The sequence below is a fragment of the Coturnix japonica genome, chromosome 8 (genome assembly GCF_054131305.1).
Source record: "Coturnix japonica strain WE chromosome 8, WE-NBRP24, whole genome shotgun sequence".
NCBI classification, from domain to species: domain Eukaryota; kingdom Metazoa; phylum Chordata; class Aves; order Galliformes; family Phasianidae; genus Coturnix; species Coturnix japonica.
The window spans coordinates 31,416,125-31,431,790 of NC_140670.1; the positions used below are offsets into that span (position 1 = coordinate 31,416,125).

Consider the following 15,666-nt stretch of genomic DNA (forward strand, 5'->3'; position numbering starts at 1 on the left):
ACCGCTTCCTTTTGGTGTTCATTCAGGATGTGGAAAAGCACCTTTGTGTGCATGGCTGCTGTCCTTAGGAGGACCCACAGCAGCAGCTGCTGTGCACAGGATGCTTGCACAGGGAAACCTCCTGAATGGGCTTGAAGCGTCTTTTAGCATCATGCACTCCTTAAGCTTGTGATGCACAGGAACAGGTTGCAAAGGAGGCTGTGGATGCCCCATCCCTGCAGGCATTCAAGGGCAGCCTGGGCTGCTGGTTGGTGACCCTGCACACAGCAGGGGGTTGGATCTGGATGAGCACTGTGGGCCTTTTCAACCCAGAGCATGATTTTACTGGCCAGAAACCTCCACAACACAGCAGCATTTTGTGCTCCGTTGACTTCTATTAAATAATTTGTGATGCATTTAGTAAGTGCAGAACATAATTGTGTAGAACCAGACATGGCTGATATCCCCAGCTGATTCTGCCTGTGCTGCTCAAGGCAGCCTGCATCTGCAGCACTTCACATCAGCCCTGTTTCAATTTGCAGACTCTACAGAGGAGAACAGCTTACACAAGGACCTGCTGACCTCCATGCTCATCCTGCTCCTGGTGTTCATCATCTTCATCCTGTTGGCCGGCTATTTTTTCAGGTATGTCTGTGTGGAGCTGTGCTCACATTGCTCAGCCTCGCATTGGGTTGATCTAATGAGGAAGTGAAAGCACGCGTGCGTGGGGTGCACATCCTTCATAGCAGCAGGGAGCGAGCAGTGCTGCTCATGGCTGCTGGTAGCGGGAGGATGAACAGGAGCAGCTTCTCCAGGCTTACCTGGTTGGTAAAGGCTGGGCTGGAAAAACACCAGTTGCCTTTAAATGTAGTTTCTTGGATTAACGTGGTGTGTGTGTTTAAGGTTCCGAAGACATAGGAAGGCTGTGGTGAGCTCTGGTGACAAGAAGATGCCGAATGGAATCTTAGAAGAGCAAGGTATGGGGGCGGGGGGGAGATTTGCTCTTCTTTCCTATGGGAGTTGTGTTTGTGTGCACACATTCCTTAGTTAATGAAGAATTCAGTTTTTCAGTCATTAATTGTATTTGTTGCATATTGCATAATGTAAATTCCAGTGTTTTTGGTGAAGAGACAACAAGAAACACCAGGAGTCCCCATTTGTCTGTCTTATCTATTAATCTATCTGCTAACTTCCAGTTGTTGGATTTAAGCGCCTTACGCTTTATGTTGTGATGCAGCAAATATTTCTTTGTAAACATTCTTTGAGCTGTGTAGAATTGTTTTGTTTGGATGCTGACTGAGTTTCTGGCACTGTGATCTTTGGATTTGGAGAAAGGATTGCAGAGATTCTTCTTAAAAGGAGGACGAAACCCTCATTCACTGCATGAAAGTACCAGCTGGTCCCTGTGCATAAGCAGAGAGAAGCAAGAGGATGGGATAGAGAAGTGGTCCGAGGCAGCTGTGCCAAAATAAAGTGCTCCTAGGAACTGATCAACACGTTCCCTTCGCCTCTTTGGACGTGCTGCTTTTACTTCCTTGAGCACAGAGCCCTCAGGGCTGGTTGGACTCGGGAAGTTCAAGCCTAGTATGTGTGTAGGAGCTGTTCATTTCTTGCTTAGGAATTCTTTTTAAAAAACAAAGAGGAAAAAAATAATGTGAGAGAATTATTTCGGTGCTTTCAGCCAACTCTGTGATGCTGCATCTGAATGGAGGAGTTGGTTAAAAGTAATGTGACAGTCATTGAGAAAGTCAGGCTGCTAAACATACATAGCCCAGACTTCCTGCTCTGTGCATGAGCCCAGGGCAACCTGCCAGGAGCTTCCTGTGCCCCATCAGTGCGGGGTCCTGACTTGCTGGTGTGGCTGTGTCAGACTTTGGCTTCTGGAAGTTGTACCAGCATATCATAGAGTCAAGAGGTCGTTTAGTTTGTGGTTTTGTTCTTTATTTCATTTATAATGAGCTCTATAACTAATTGGAGTTTCATTTGAGAGGTGCGTTTTTGGCATCTTTCAGCATATGAATTTGCCATTTTAAATAATTTATGGCAACGTTCTGAACGTGGTTTTAACATTGATTTTTTCCTTCAACTGACAGAACAGCAAAGGGTGATGCTGCTCAGCAGGTCTCCTTCGGGCCCCAAGAAGTATTTCCCTATTCCAGTAGAAAATCTCGAAGAGGAAATAAGGATACGATCAGCAGATGAAGGGAAACTGTTCCGGGAAGAGTTTAATGTAAGTCCTCATATTTAGAGTGAAGAGCAGCGTATGAAAAAGAGGGGGCAAATCAAAACCGATCTGTTAAAACTCTGTGTGTGTGATGCTGTTGTCTCAGAGCCTTAACGCGTGTTATGTGAGTGTCCTGGTACGGTGTGTCATCCTTTAACACTCACTTAAGCTGGGTCAGCTTTGAGGCAGAGCTGCTGTCTGTGTTAGGTTGCTTGAGGCGTTTGGATGGGGAGATGTTCCAGCCCAGTGCTCACACACCTCTACATGCCTACTCCTGCTGTCATGTGTGCTCTCTCTTTCTGGCAGTAGTCTGGAAGGTTAACAGCTGTGTGACACTGTGATGCCAAATGTTGGAATATATGGACTCCTTGCCACTCACTGGCATCTTTAATGTTTGTCTGAAAGCTGAAAGGGAGGAAAGTGGAATATCTTTAGCATTGATTTTTCATGCTTTTGGTGGAAGGAGCATTTTTTACAAGTGGGTGCTTCACCTCTATGGGAAGTACTTAAGATAGGAGGAGAGAGTGGCCTTAATATCACCCTAATGAGGTTTGAGGGTTTTCTGGTGATTTGACTTTCTGCACTTTATCATCCCATCACTTCCCTTTTAGTCAGGCTTGGTGCCCTAGCGTTTCCATTGAGTGTCTCAATTGTGAGGGCTTTTCTTTGAAGCACTGCCTTGGTCAGACAGGGGATTTTGTTTCCTGCACTCAACCCAACTTCAGCTGCGTGTGGTCGTGGTGATGAGTCTTACCCAGAGCCTGAGGTGAGCTGCTGCAGAGCCCATGGATAGACATAGAACTGCACTCCTACAACTTCAATTTCTCCCCACTTTCCATAGCAGCAGAAGCCAGTTGCACAGAGCGGTAGCTTAAATGTCAAATACAGAGTTCTGAAAGCCAATACATGCGTTGATTAGACAGTCTGTTATGTTACCTTCTTAATTGGGAGCATATTTATAGCTGTGATTTATTTGACGATATATTTAAAAGTTGTAATTTCTTTTCCTTGCGGGAGGGAGGGGATTGTGGAGATATTTATCTAAGTCGACAAAATGAATGTGAATATTCATTTGACAAGATGCACGCTTGTGAATTTTGACTCTCCTGATTAATATGTTCCCCAGTCAGGATTGAAACAAGCAATCTGTTTTTGTTTTAAAACCTGCTCTGCTTGGAATGCTTTCTGCACCATGCTATGAGCGGGTGAGCTTGCCTGCACACGGGCTCCATGTCTGAAGGCCGTGCTCCAGTGCCCATAAGTGGACAGACATCCACAGAGCAGGCCTGGAGGTGGCCAAGGGCTTGTAACATCTGCTTGGTAGGGTCTGCCCTGCCCTGGTCTCCCCTACAGATCTGAAGTAGATTTGGGCTGAAATTGGTGTTTTGGCACTCCTGTGATTCAGCACTGGCCATTCAGAGAAGCTGGGCCTGTGAGGTTTCTGAGAAAAGGAAAACGAAGCAAGTACCTTTCTGCAAAGACATGCAGCAATTGATAGAATCACAGAATGGCCTGGGTTGCAAAGGCCCACAGTGCTCATCCAGTTCCAGCCCCCTGCTGTGTGCAGGGTCACCAACCAGCAGCCCAGGCTGCCCAGAGCCACATCCAGCCTGGCCTTGAATGCCTGCAGGGATGGGGCATCCACAGCCTCCTTGGGCAACCTGTGAACAGTGCGTCACCACCCTCTGGGTGAAAAACTTCCTCCTAAGATCCAACCTAAACCTCCCCTGTCCCAGTTTAAAACCATTCCCCTTTGTCCTGCCGCTCTTTACCCCCGTTGATAGGATGGACAGTTCTTTTAGAGTTGTGGTCCCAACTGTGGTGTCAGTACTTTCTGTTTTACACTCAAAGCCTCTGTTTCCCTAAATTGCACTTGTGCAGTAACCAGAGTAGCAACTTCTTCATTTACTGGTGAAAATGTTGCACTAGGGGGAGCATTGTTCTTCTTCACAGCAAAACAGAGCAACAAACAGTGCCAGAACCCAAAGACATGCCTTCCAGCATGGGCCCCTCAGATGAGCCTCGGCTCTGCTTATTGTCAATAGAGTAAAATAAGCCTGTTGTTTGTGGAGTTGTAAGGTGGCCTGGCCATTGCTTCAATCTTCAGATAGATGAAAGAAGGATTTTTGAACTGAATTTCCTTGGGAAATTTGAATGTTGCTGTCAGATGTCCCTGTGGTTTGCATGGTGGAAAGCTGAGAAAGCACCTTGATGCTGGGATAGGCCGTACCCTCCATCGCTTCACGGAAGTGGAAGGGGAAGCAGATAAGGCAGTGTGTGCTGTGGCAGCTGACCCAGTGCCACCCTGACTCGTCAGCTCCTCGTGGGGCCCAGGGGGACGGAGTGGCCACAATGCAGCTGTGGTGAATCACATCCTCTGCTCTGGGGATGGATGGGTGGGAGCAGTGAGGTGGTAGTTCCCCTTCGGCACGTGGGGAAGGGGCAGGGAGGTGTGTTGGGTGTTTTATTTAATTGTAAATGCATTTTAAGAAGTGTAATTAGCCAAGACGCTGGTTTCAATCAAATAAGGAATCAAGCAGCTTACAGAAAGTAGCTTTCATTTTTCGACTCCTAGCTCTTATTTTAACCTTATCTCTCCTTTCTCTTGCTTACATTCAGAAGTTTAAGTGATAATGAAAGAAAAGAAAAGCCACGAATGCAAGTTGCTGTTCTTTCTGTGGTGGTGGTGGGGAATTCCTTCCTTCCCCTCCGCCCCTTCCCTCCTTTTTAAGCTGGCAGCACCAATTTGTTTCTAAGGAGAGATACTGAACAGTGCTTTCTGACAGGAGGCAGGGGCAGTTTCTTTAGGGTGCCACTTACAATGCAGTCATATCCCAATTTTCCATTGCTCTTTGTGATTCAGAGCAGATGGAGCAGGTCTGGGTGGGAGAAGGCAGTTCTGACTCCCAGAGAGCGGTGGTTTTACCCAACACCTTAATGCTGTTCTAGATGTTCAGTAGAAGAACCTTGAAGATTCTCCATTCACATTCACACCTTTGGCTGTGAGTGGGGCATTTCAATGCATATGGAGCACAAGCCCATGCCTCTGAATGAGCAGAGTCCTTTGCTTTTCCATGGCCCCCTCCCAGTAGCATCCCTCTCTCACAACCTCTTGGCAGGTGCAGCTCAGCAGCTCTGCCCATAGATGTGCAGCATTCCCACCTCAGGCTCCTCCTTGCTTTCATCCTCACCCTCTGTATTTCTTTTCTCAGTTTGATTGCTCTGCAAGCCTGTTTTTTATCTGAAGCTGGACTAAATTTATCTGCAGTCTGAGATCTTACTGATTACGAGCAGAATTTTGACTTGTGTTCTTACAGCAAGCTTCAGCAAAGGAACCACTGCTATTTTCCTCCCTTCCTGCCAGAATTGGGTCCTCACCTATAGATTTTGGAAAGATATTTGATATTTAACATTCTCATCACTGAGCTGTTAACAATCAAACTCCATTCCTGTTATTAACCAACTGCTCCTACTAAAAGTAGCTCTCGGAGCAGAGTGGTGTATCGGCAGGGCTGGGTCGTGGTGCTGTGAATCATGGCGGCAGATGGCATCTTCAGGCAGCAGCTCAAATTGTAACAGTCTTCTAAATAACCACCATCGCTGGTGGGGAAAATTACTTAGATTTTAAAAGTGCTGAACTCGTTTTCAGATGTGAAATCTGCCGGGTTTCCTGTTTTGGAGTAATGAAAGTTATTTTTGATAGAAGTCAAATGTGTTTGATTCTGTTGGCTGAGAGGCATGATGGATGAACGCTCTTTGTCCTATGCCATGTGCTGTCAGCCCTTAGCTGATGTAATGCACTGACTCTTTGTGTCTTCTTCTTTCTTGCAGTCTTTAACACCTGGATACGTGCAGGGAACGTTTGAAATGGCAAATAAGGAAGAAAACAGGGAGAAAAACAGATATCCCAACATCCTCCCATGTAAGATGTTACCTTTCCTTCTAAGCCAGGCCCTTAACCATCAGTCTGGCATTGAGTGCACTGATGGTGTTCATATATGATTTCATTGGTTGCGGATGTTCTTCATATCTCTGTGTAAAAGCTGTTTGTTTTGCCATGGTGTGTCTCTAGCTGTTGATCATTTTACATGATGCTTTTGTGTAATGCTAATCAGGTGTTGTTACACGAACCTTTAGCAGTTGGTGTTCTACCAAATGACAATGCATCAAACTGATATTCCAGGTTAGAGTTGGGTGAGACAGTGCAGTTCAGTTTGGGCTTCAGCTGTTGTAGAGATGCAGTCCTGGTAACTCTCAAGCATGAGAACAGTGCTTCTGTGGGGGAAGTTTCTGAATGAGAGCTGGAAACAGCCCAGGACCAGGCAGTGCTGTGCTCCTCCTCCAGCTGCAGGTCTCACAGCCACAGACTTTAGGCAGCTGCTGCCCCTTGCAGCTTTCACCATTCCAGGCTTTGGCAGCAGGAGGGGGAGGGCCACCAAAACCCATCCGTGTTGTCAGTGGGTTTGGCTGGAGCTGATCGGAGCCCCTGTGAGCCAGCTGGTGTCCAGCCTGTGTTTTAGGATGGGCTTAGCACCAGCTGTCTCCCAGTGTCTGCAAGGAGGAAACTTAGTGCACATGATTCAAATGCAAACGATCTCGTAATGCTTCTTCTTTCAGATGATCATTCCAGAGTGATTCTGACCCAAGTAGATGGAATTCCACCTTCAGACTACATTAATGCATCATATATAGACGTAAGTTTTTTCTCTGCTAGCCAAACTGCTAACTTTGCCTGTGAATTAATATTAAATAGCTATTTTTATGCTAGCACACATTGGCATTTCATTTTTTTTTAACTGTGATATTTATTTCCTCAGGGTTATAAAGAAAAGAATAAATTTATAGCTGCACAAGGTAACCAGTTTATTCTCATCTCTATTTTGTAGCCAGAAGTAATTTTAGAAGTATTCTGAGGGTTATTTTCAGATGCAGGTGGTGGCCAAATGTGAAGGTTAGAATGTAAATGAAAGGGAGGCGAGCTGCCTTTCCACCCACAAATACTGCTCTCAGCTTGGACACTCGCTTCCACCACTTCCATTTTCACTTTGCTTCTTTTATCTCTTCTGGGGAGCTGGGGGAGGAAAACTAATTGGATAAAAAGAAATAAGTTGGTTTCTTTTGTAGTTAATATTGTTTTTCTTGTTAAGAAATGTGTTGTAAGCACCGTGCCACATCTCTTGACTGGGTCTGTGTTCTGTGTGCAGGACCCAAGCAAGAAACAGTCAACGACTTCTGGAGGATGATATGGGAGCAGAAGTCTGCAGTTATTGTCATGTTAACAAACCTGAAAGAAAGGAAAGAGGTAAATGGCTTTCAGCACAGCTGGGGGTATGTGGAGGTGTGCTCCAAAAGCAGCCGCGGCTGCTCAGCATCTGCCTTCTTTTCTTGCCCTTCTTAGCACATATGAGCACCTGTTAATAAATGCAGCTTTAATTTCTAAAAATGTGACTTTGTACAATAGATCTCAAGGAATAAACCTGATAACTGATGTTGTGCTGTGTAGCCTTTAGCCACAGGCACATTCTTGCAGCCACAACTGTTAAAACTCAATGCTCCTGCTGACTCTTATGTAAAGACACCCTCACATTTCTCACCAAGAACACCTAAAGCTTAAAATTAAAGGGTCGAGACATCAAGTTCCCTCTCTGTCACCAGAAAGCCCTGCTCCCATGCTGTTCAGATTTGGATAGTTTAAGAAAAACATGTTTCCAAGCCATATTCACAGCCTTCTGTGCATAAATTTAATCATCAGTAGCACTGGCGAAGTGTTAAAGCTGTCTTCTGTCAGATGATCAGCTCCACATACACTTGTACATATTTACGTATGCTGTTTTCAAGTAACTTCCTTGTTCTATATGTGACCAGTAATGAAGTCAGGCTCAGCATTATAAAATGCAGTTTGTTTACGCAGGATAAATGTTATCAGTACTGGCCCGATCAAGGGTGCTGGACTTACGGGAACATCCGTGTGTCAGTGGAAGATTGCATTGTGCTCGTGGACTACACCATTCGCAAGTTCTGCATCCAGTCGGTAAGATACAGTCCTTGTGCTCCATCTTAGCACGCCTTGTGTCTGCAGCCAATGGATGAACTGCAGGAGGCTCTGCTCCGTGTTGTTCTTGCCCAAGGAGGCTGTGGATGCCCCATCCCTGCAGGCATTCAAGGCCAGGCTGGATGTGGCTCTGGGCAGCCTGAGCTGCTGGTTGGTGACCCTGCACACAGCAGGGGGTTGGAACTGGATGAGCATTGTGGGCCTTTGCAATCCAGGCCATTCTGTGTAGTTTTGCCTTGTGTGTGTACAAGTTCCTGTAGATCTTGCTCCTTAAAGAAAAGGCTGTGCTGTTCCTAATGTAGTGATAATCTGATGCAGATTGAAGTCATCAGGTTCAACCATAATGTTAATTTCAGCCAGTGTGTCTAGTGAGAGGTGATAAACTGTACACAGCCTTATGGTAATACTTGAATTTCACTCTTCATGTGTGATAAATTGTGAATCTCTTTTTTCACATACCCTAATTTGGGATCACTCCTTTTCTCTGCCAAGATGCATTACAATGATGTGTGTTAATGGGTGTTTATATTGAATGCACGGTGTAAAGTCAGGATCCAGGTGTTGCAGGAATGTAAGTCATAAATAATCCTGAGAACTTGTTTCTAAACCTCTGAGTGGAGAATGGAAGTCCAACTCAGAGCCCACATGTTCCCTTCAGCTCCACGATGGCTGTAAGGCGCTGAGGCTCGTGACGCAGCTTCACTTCACCAGCTGGCCTGATTTCGGGGTGCCTTTCACACCTATTGGGATGCTGAAATTCCTGAAGAAAGTCAAAGCGTTGAATCCTGCCCTTGCTGGGCCAGTTGTGGTTCACTGCAGGTAGGTCAGTGTTCTTTGGGCTTTTCTGCTTGTCTGGCCTGGAGATGGGGGGCAGAGCATGGAAGCTAAAGATGTATTTCCTGTTAGCAGGCTATGAAGTTTGTGTGCACTTATGTACATATGATACTATGCTGAGCTTTCTTAGAGCTGGGGATATGAACAATTCCAAAAGATCCGTCTTTGCTGTCACTCTAATATTCAAACAGAAGGTTTTATTTTATCCATGAGTGATCTTTGGTATAAATATGTCCTTTGTCAGAATACAACCTCGTCATTACGAGTCGGTGACCTTGGCCATTAACTGCTCCTCTGAGAATTCATCCTCCACTTTTCCCACAGCAAAATCAGTTTGCTGTGTAAATTGTTAAATGCCGAGAAATCTTGGAATAAAGGCTTGCATTTAGGAGATTTAAATGCTGCAAATGGGAGAAATGTACCACATACCAATGCAGAACATACTCCCACTCCTTCAGTTGCCAACACATGAACTTGTTGCATTAGAAGTTTCTGGAAAGTGTTTGAAATTGGATGTTAATGAAACCACAATTAAAAAGAGTTGTAAAAGCGTCTTTTTAGGAGCAATTATGATATCGAGATTGAAGTAAGAAGGGAAGAATGGTGCCTTTGTCTTTTTGGGTTTTGTTTTCAAGGCAATGGTTGTAGATTGATGTATTTCTTTCTTTTCTGTTGCTTATGTCCAGAGGACACTGGAGAGTCACTGTGCTGTTGGAAGCAGCCCATTTGTCCTGCCTGGCTCAGCTTCTCTTGGTTTTCTCTATTGACCTTTCTGGGCTAGAATTTGTCTTCTCCCTCATGTGTCGTACATAGGAGTCTTGAGGAAAACTCTTGGAAGGAGTGAGATCTGTAGTAGTGTCACACAGCCTTTCCTTAGGGAAACCCCTTTGCAGTGATGTTCTGTGGAGACCAGTGCTGGGTTTGAGCATTACTTTGCACAAGCAGGAAATCCTGTGCTTAACTTAATCAACAGAATTTGAGCCAAAATAGAGATAAGTGTAAAATATCTCATTAAAGTCTTCAGAGATTTCAGGCAGCCTGTCCAGCACAGTGATACCACGACGTGTGGGCTGGGCGATAGTGCGGAGCTGCAGTGTGTGCTCGAGGTGACGAGTGAGGAAGGTGACACTTGATTTCCATCACAGCCAGGATATGACACTATTGAATTGCTGGGAAAAGGAAAGGGAAACTCATCGATAGTGAGCAACCGTGCTTTTTTTTTTTTTTCAGTGAGCTTTTACAAGAATACCATCCAGTCATCCTAAGATGTAACTGAGTGAGGGGCGGCCCAGAGAGGGTCATGTGGGGAAAAGCAGGGGACTTTAAAGCATGAGGGTCAGTAGGGTGAGCAGCCTTTGTGGGTACATGTGGGGCTTGTCGGCAGCATGGAGAGGTCACATGTGAGTGAAAGGAAGCAAGAGTGAAGGGAGGCTTGGCGGTAGGAAATGGCCACAGGCAGAGATTATTGGTGGGGTGTTGTCTGTTTGCTTGCTCCCTGATATTATTTAAAGCCTGACTTTTCCTTGCTGAGATTTGAGCTCAGTATCTTTGGGCACATGGGGATGGAGGGAGAGATGTGTGTCATCGACTGGAACCTTGCAGCAATGGCTGTATGAAGTAAGCTAGCAGAAGGTCAAAGGAGAGCTGTGAATGCCTAGCACAGGATGCCATGCCCTTTTCCTCTGAAAGGAAGAACTGGAAGTCGCTGGAGTGATGTAATTTGTGGGAATCTTGCTCCCTCTTGTGGCTTTTGGAGGATGTCTGAATAAAATCAAAATTGGAATTGCAGTGTTAGGAACGGTAGAAGTCATAACAAGTTACTGTATGGTAAGGGGTGTGGAATAGCAGCCATGCAGAAAAGAGGTAAAAAGAGTATTTCAGTGCATTGGGAGTAGCACAAGTTCTACCTCTGTTGTTGGTATAGCGATTCCTGCAGACTTTGTTGTTCAACTGAGGGATTTCTTTGTCTTCTGTTTCCTTTTGAAGCGCTGGCGTGGGCCGAACAGGCACGTTTATCGTTATAGATGCCATGATAGACATGATGCATGCTGAGCAGAAAGTTGATGTCTTTGAGTTTGTTTCAAGAATACGTAATCAGCGGCCGCAGATGGTTCAGACTGACGTAAGTAGCCATCGGAATTACAGCTTTCCAAGTTTCAAGCCTTCATCAACACAAATAATGTACATCTCCACTGTGATGTGTATGTGAGTGTGCCCTGTTCCATTGCACGCCTGGATAACTGGAACAGGAGCAAAGTCTCCTTGATCTGGAGGGCAGCAGCCCTGCCTGCAGCAGAGAGAGAATGGGGGGGTGATCTTTAAGTTTGCTCCAACCCAACCATTCTATGGAAGGTAGCATTGGGAAAGGAAATGGAGGCCTTAGCAATAAAGATCACACCATGAGGCACGTTATCTTATGGTATGTCCAGGCTCTCTCCTTGCATGATGGAATGGAGTTGTAAAGAACATGAATGATGTAACAGGAACTCAGTTTTAGTCTTATGTGTGTGTTGGTCATCAGTAGCCTGTGTGGACTGAATGAGACAGATGACAGTGCCAGATGTGAGATTGTTTTGCTCCATTGCCTCACAGGATGCTTATATGCCTGTTGTTTGTTCCAGATGCAGTATTCCTTCATTTATCAAGCCTTACTTGAATACTACCTCTACGGTGACACAGAACTAGATGTGTCATCCTTGGAAAAGCATCTACAAACATCACACAGTGCAGCACCAAACCTTGTCAAAATAGGGCTGGAAGAAGAATTTAAGGTAAGTAGGAAAGGCCTTTGCTCTGAGACTTTCAGGTGGCAAAATATTCAAAACAAAAAGACACTTCAGAACCAGAACAAGTGCAGCCTTAAAAGAAGAGGGCTGTCCAAACTGAGATGCCAGTTATATTTTCTGCTTGCTGTGAATCGGTCCAATGGACTCAGTGATGGGGACACATTCAGGCCTGCATCATTTGATGGGCATTTTCCTCTATGCGTTTGATTTCCTTATAAAAAGAAAAATGGAATTATTCTTTTGGTCTTGAACTGGATGCCAGATCAGATAAAGCTGGAGGATGGAGCTGGATTTACATTGACCTAATTGACGTGTCAGCAGAAATGTTAACTCAGTCACTGCTGCTGGCAGAGTGAATTATGGAGAATTTTCACATCTTGATCTGAACACTCACAGCTTCAAGTGGGGAAACAAGGAGAAAAGAAGTGCTTCATGGAGAAACCCCTAATGGAGAAACAAATGATGTGATGGCTAAAGTATTTACTGTAGATCTAAAGCATTAAATCACTTCAGCCATTCAGTCAAGTGATTTCAGTGTTTGCTGCATTTCTCTTTTACTTTTAAAGGATCAGTTTAATCAGATATTGGGAAGTGGGAGAAGAAAATGAAGTAACAGTTCAGATGTCTGACACTCTGAGGGGAAACAGGCAAGCAAATACATAGGAATTCTGCAAAGATTAGAATACTCAGTGTTGTTTTTTGCTGTGCACTGTGCTAGAAAGGCTTTGCAGAAAGCTTGCAGAGCAATGTCCAGTTCTGCTGTGTGTTCTGAAAGCATTAAGATGGCCCAGGGGCATGGAGCTCATCCACAGTGAGGAACAGAAGAGCGCCTTAACCTGTGTGGGACTCTGACACACGCTCTGTTAACCGCAGTGTTACACGGTAACTGAAAAGTCATTTCTGGGACGTGGGAATTTCTTTTTAGTGGCTTGTTGGTGCTACTTGGGTTTTTACCAAGGAATTAGGATGTGCTTCTGAAACTGAACCGCCTGGTGAATAGAAAACTGCTTGAAAAACTGCTTGCAGTTGGCAAATTAAATTGAAATTAATGTAAACTGATGTTATGTGAAATAGCTGCTGAAACACAGCCCTGTCACTGTGGTGGTTACCTGGTAAATCCCCCCAGCACAAGCAGCTGGTTGCTGTCAGATCACTTGGCACAACCATGCATGTGTGTAAGGTCTGCTGTTACAAATTGGTGGGGCAAAGGCAGTGCTTGTCTTCTGTGTACACTGTGTGCTGTCATCACTGAGTAAACAGAGGGTGTTGGTCACTGCAGCAGTGAAGGCACAGATACGTGGAGCCCGGTGAGCAGCCCCTCAGCTTGTTCAGCCTTCTGGTGCCCATCGGTGTGTCACAGAGTTCTAATAATCTAAAAAAAAGATTGTTAATAAAATAAATAAAAGATTGCTAGTAGGAATGGAGGAATATGAGCACCTATGAGTTCAGTGTGTGTTTCAGTGATAGGGGAAGTGGAGGTTTTACAAAGGGAAGTGGTGTAGAACTTGAGAAGAGCGTGTGAGTGAGCAGGCTGCTGGGTCACGCTGAGCGTGTGGAGCTGCTGGTTGGACACGATGATGTTAGTGGTCTTTTGTATTATATCTGTACATACAGGGCAGCAAAGCAGCTTTAACAGAATCACAGAATGGTTTGGGTTGGAAGGGGCTTCAAGGATCATGAAGCTTCAACCCCCACCACAGGCAGGGCCACCAACCTCCACATTTAATACCAGCCCAGGCTGCCCAGGGCCCCATCCAACCTGGCCTTGAACACCTCCAGGGATGGACGGGGCAACCACAGCCTCTATGGACAGCTGTTCCAGCACCTCACCACTCATAAATGGTCAGCTAATTATGACTGCGCTACTGGTCTATACCCAACGAGCGATCCTCTGGGTACAGGTTATGAGGAATATAATGAAATAAAAACCATTTCTGTTTTAATTAATCCTCGTCCTTGTTTGTGTGCTTCATTACAGAAATTAACAAACGTTCGAATAATGAAAGAGAACATGAGAACTGGCAATCTTCCAGCAAATATGAAGAAAGCGAGAGTCATCCAGATTATCCCGTGTAAGATGATTGACTTTGTATGTATAGAAACAGGTGCTGTAAACAGGTGTGTGGTTATCCTGAGGTTGTCATGCACGTTAAGTTATGCCTGTATGCTGGTGGCTGGGTACCTCGTATCAGAATGTGGCTGTGTTGGGTAAGTCAGGGACAGACTTTAAGGCACCTCGTCCAGCTTTTGGATGGGCAGTTTGTCCTTGTCCCACATGTGTAACAGTGGAACGGTTAACATACGGTTGGCAATAAAAATGAGTGAATGTTTGTGGTGTTTTTTTCCTTCCAGATGATTTTAACAGAGTTATTCTGTCAATGAAGAGAGGGCAAGAGTACACAGACTACATCAATGCTTCCTTCATAGATGTAAGTATAAATGTTGTCAATGTATTTAAGCTACAAGTCAAATATTATACTGCTTCTTGCAAGTCTTCTTGAAGAGCTTCAGCCAAGTTGGCTTATGGAGAGCATTAGTTTTGTTTGGGCTTGGCTTATGGGAGTTCCCAAATGAATTCCTGATCTTCAGTGTTCTGAACTCCAGTTTAGTGTGATCACATCAGTATGGAAATAGAACCATATCTCAAAAAATGAGTCTAATGTTCGTTCCACAGTAAAGGTAATGAGTGCAGTTGTTAAATAATCTCCTTGTGAAAACCTTCAGGGCTCACAGCAGAACTTCATTCCTACAGCCATGACTGTAAAAAGTCATAAAGTAAGACTTAAGAATACATGAATCTTCATTTCTGAGACAAGGTGAACTAATGAGGACAGTGAGCAGCAGGAGCTGATGGTTGTCTTTAAGCCAGAATCTGTCTTGGGCCCCTGATGTCACTGGGGCTGCTTCTGTGTTACTGCTATGACCCATAGACAAAAGTATTTCACATCTCATGTCTGCACGTGTCCATTTCAGTGCTGGGGGGGTGAGCAAAGAACCAAGTGGACTCTGTGTCCCCAGAGCGTGTGAAGGATTTGGGTGATGCTCATATTGTGCAACAGCATGTCTCGTGTGGACAGCAGCCGAAATGAGGCTGTTGCTGCTCTCTCCAAATACCGACTTCTGTCTCTGCTGCCATGATATACAATATACACACCCTGGCCTTTCTCTGCAGGGCTATCGCCAGAAGGATTACTTCATTGCCACGCAAGGACCGCTGCCCCACACCGTGGAGGATTTCTGGCGGATGGTGTGGGAGTGGAAGTGCCACACCATTGTCATGCTCACAGAGGTGCAGGAGAGGGAGCAGGTGTGTGTCCCATGGCTCCATTTTATAAATGCAGTACATATGAGTCTTCACACAAGATTAAAACTTTGCCTACAAATTGCAGCAATATAAGACTTGTTGCCTTTTCTTGAATTTCTGTGATTCTATAGGTATCGGGAAGAAGTTTTTCACACAGAGGGTGGTGACACAGTAGTACAGGTTGCCCAAGGAGGCAGTGGATGCCCCATCCCTGCAGGCATTCGAGGCCAGGCTGGATGTGGCTCTAGTGCTCTGGTTGTTGGTGACCCTGCACACAGCAGGGGGTTGGAACTGGATGAGCATTGTGGGCCTTTTCAGCCCAGGCCATTCTAAATGAGCTCTTCCTTTACTAGTAGGTGTAGGCCAGTGTTGCTGCTGTTGCTTGATTTGTCAGGCAAAAACACCTACGCTACAGAAATGGTTTCTAGAGGGCTCAGTTTGCTTTTTAAAGCACAACTCTTAGGGATGCTTGATGTGGATACCTCTG

General features: G+C 45.2%; 1 protein-coding gene across 5 annotated transcripts in view; it reads left to right on the forward strand.

Moving 5' to 3' along the window:
- The window catches only part of PTPRE (protein tyrosine phosphatase receptor type E), a 64,689-nt gene that overhangs the window by 41,670 nt on the left and 7,353 nt on the right, over positions 1–15,666 (forward strand). For 4 of the 5 annotated variants that reach the window (XM_015867561.3, XM_085555375.1, XM_085555374.1 and 1 more), the window contains exons 3-16: positions 522–624; positions 883–956; positions 2,073–2,209; positions 6,035–6,125; positions 6,821–6,897; positions 7,021–7,057; positions 7,408–7,505; positions 8,115–8,234; positions 8,914–9,074; positions 11,076–11,211; positions 11,711–11,860; positions 13,854–13,947; positions 14,228–14,304; positions 15,048–15,182. In XM_015867561.3, coding sequence (XP_015723047.2) covers positions 522–624; positions 883–956; positions 2,073–2,209; positions 6,035–6,125; positions 6,821–6,897; positions 7,021–7,057; positions 7,408–7,505; positions 8,115–8,234; positions 8,914–9,074; positions 11,076–11,211; positions 11,711–11,860; positions 13,854–13,947; positions 14,228–14,304; positions 15,048–15,182 — 1,490 coding nt within the window. Of the gene's footprint in view, positions 1–521; positions 625–727; positions 804–882; positions 957–2,072; positions 2,210–6,034; positions 6,126–6,820; positions 6,898–7,020; positions 7,058–7,407; positions 7,506–8,114; positions 8,235–8,913; positions 9,075–11,075; positions 11,212–11,710; positions 11,861–13,853; positions 13,948–14,227; positions 14,305–15,047; positions 15,183–15,666 lie in introns of those variants that run through there. The other variant, XM_032445359.2, reaches the window with a different exon arrangement.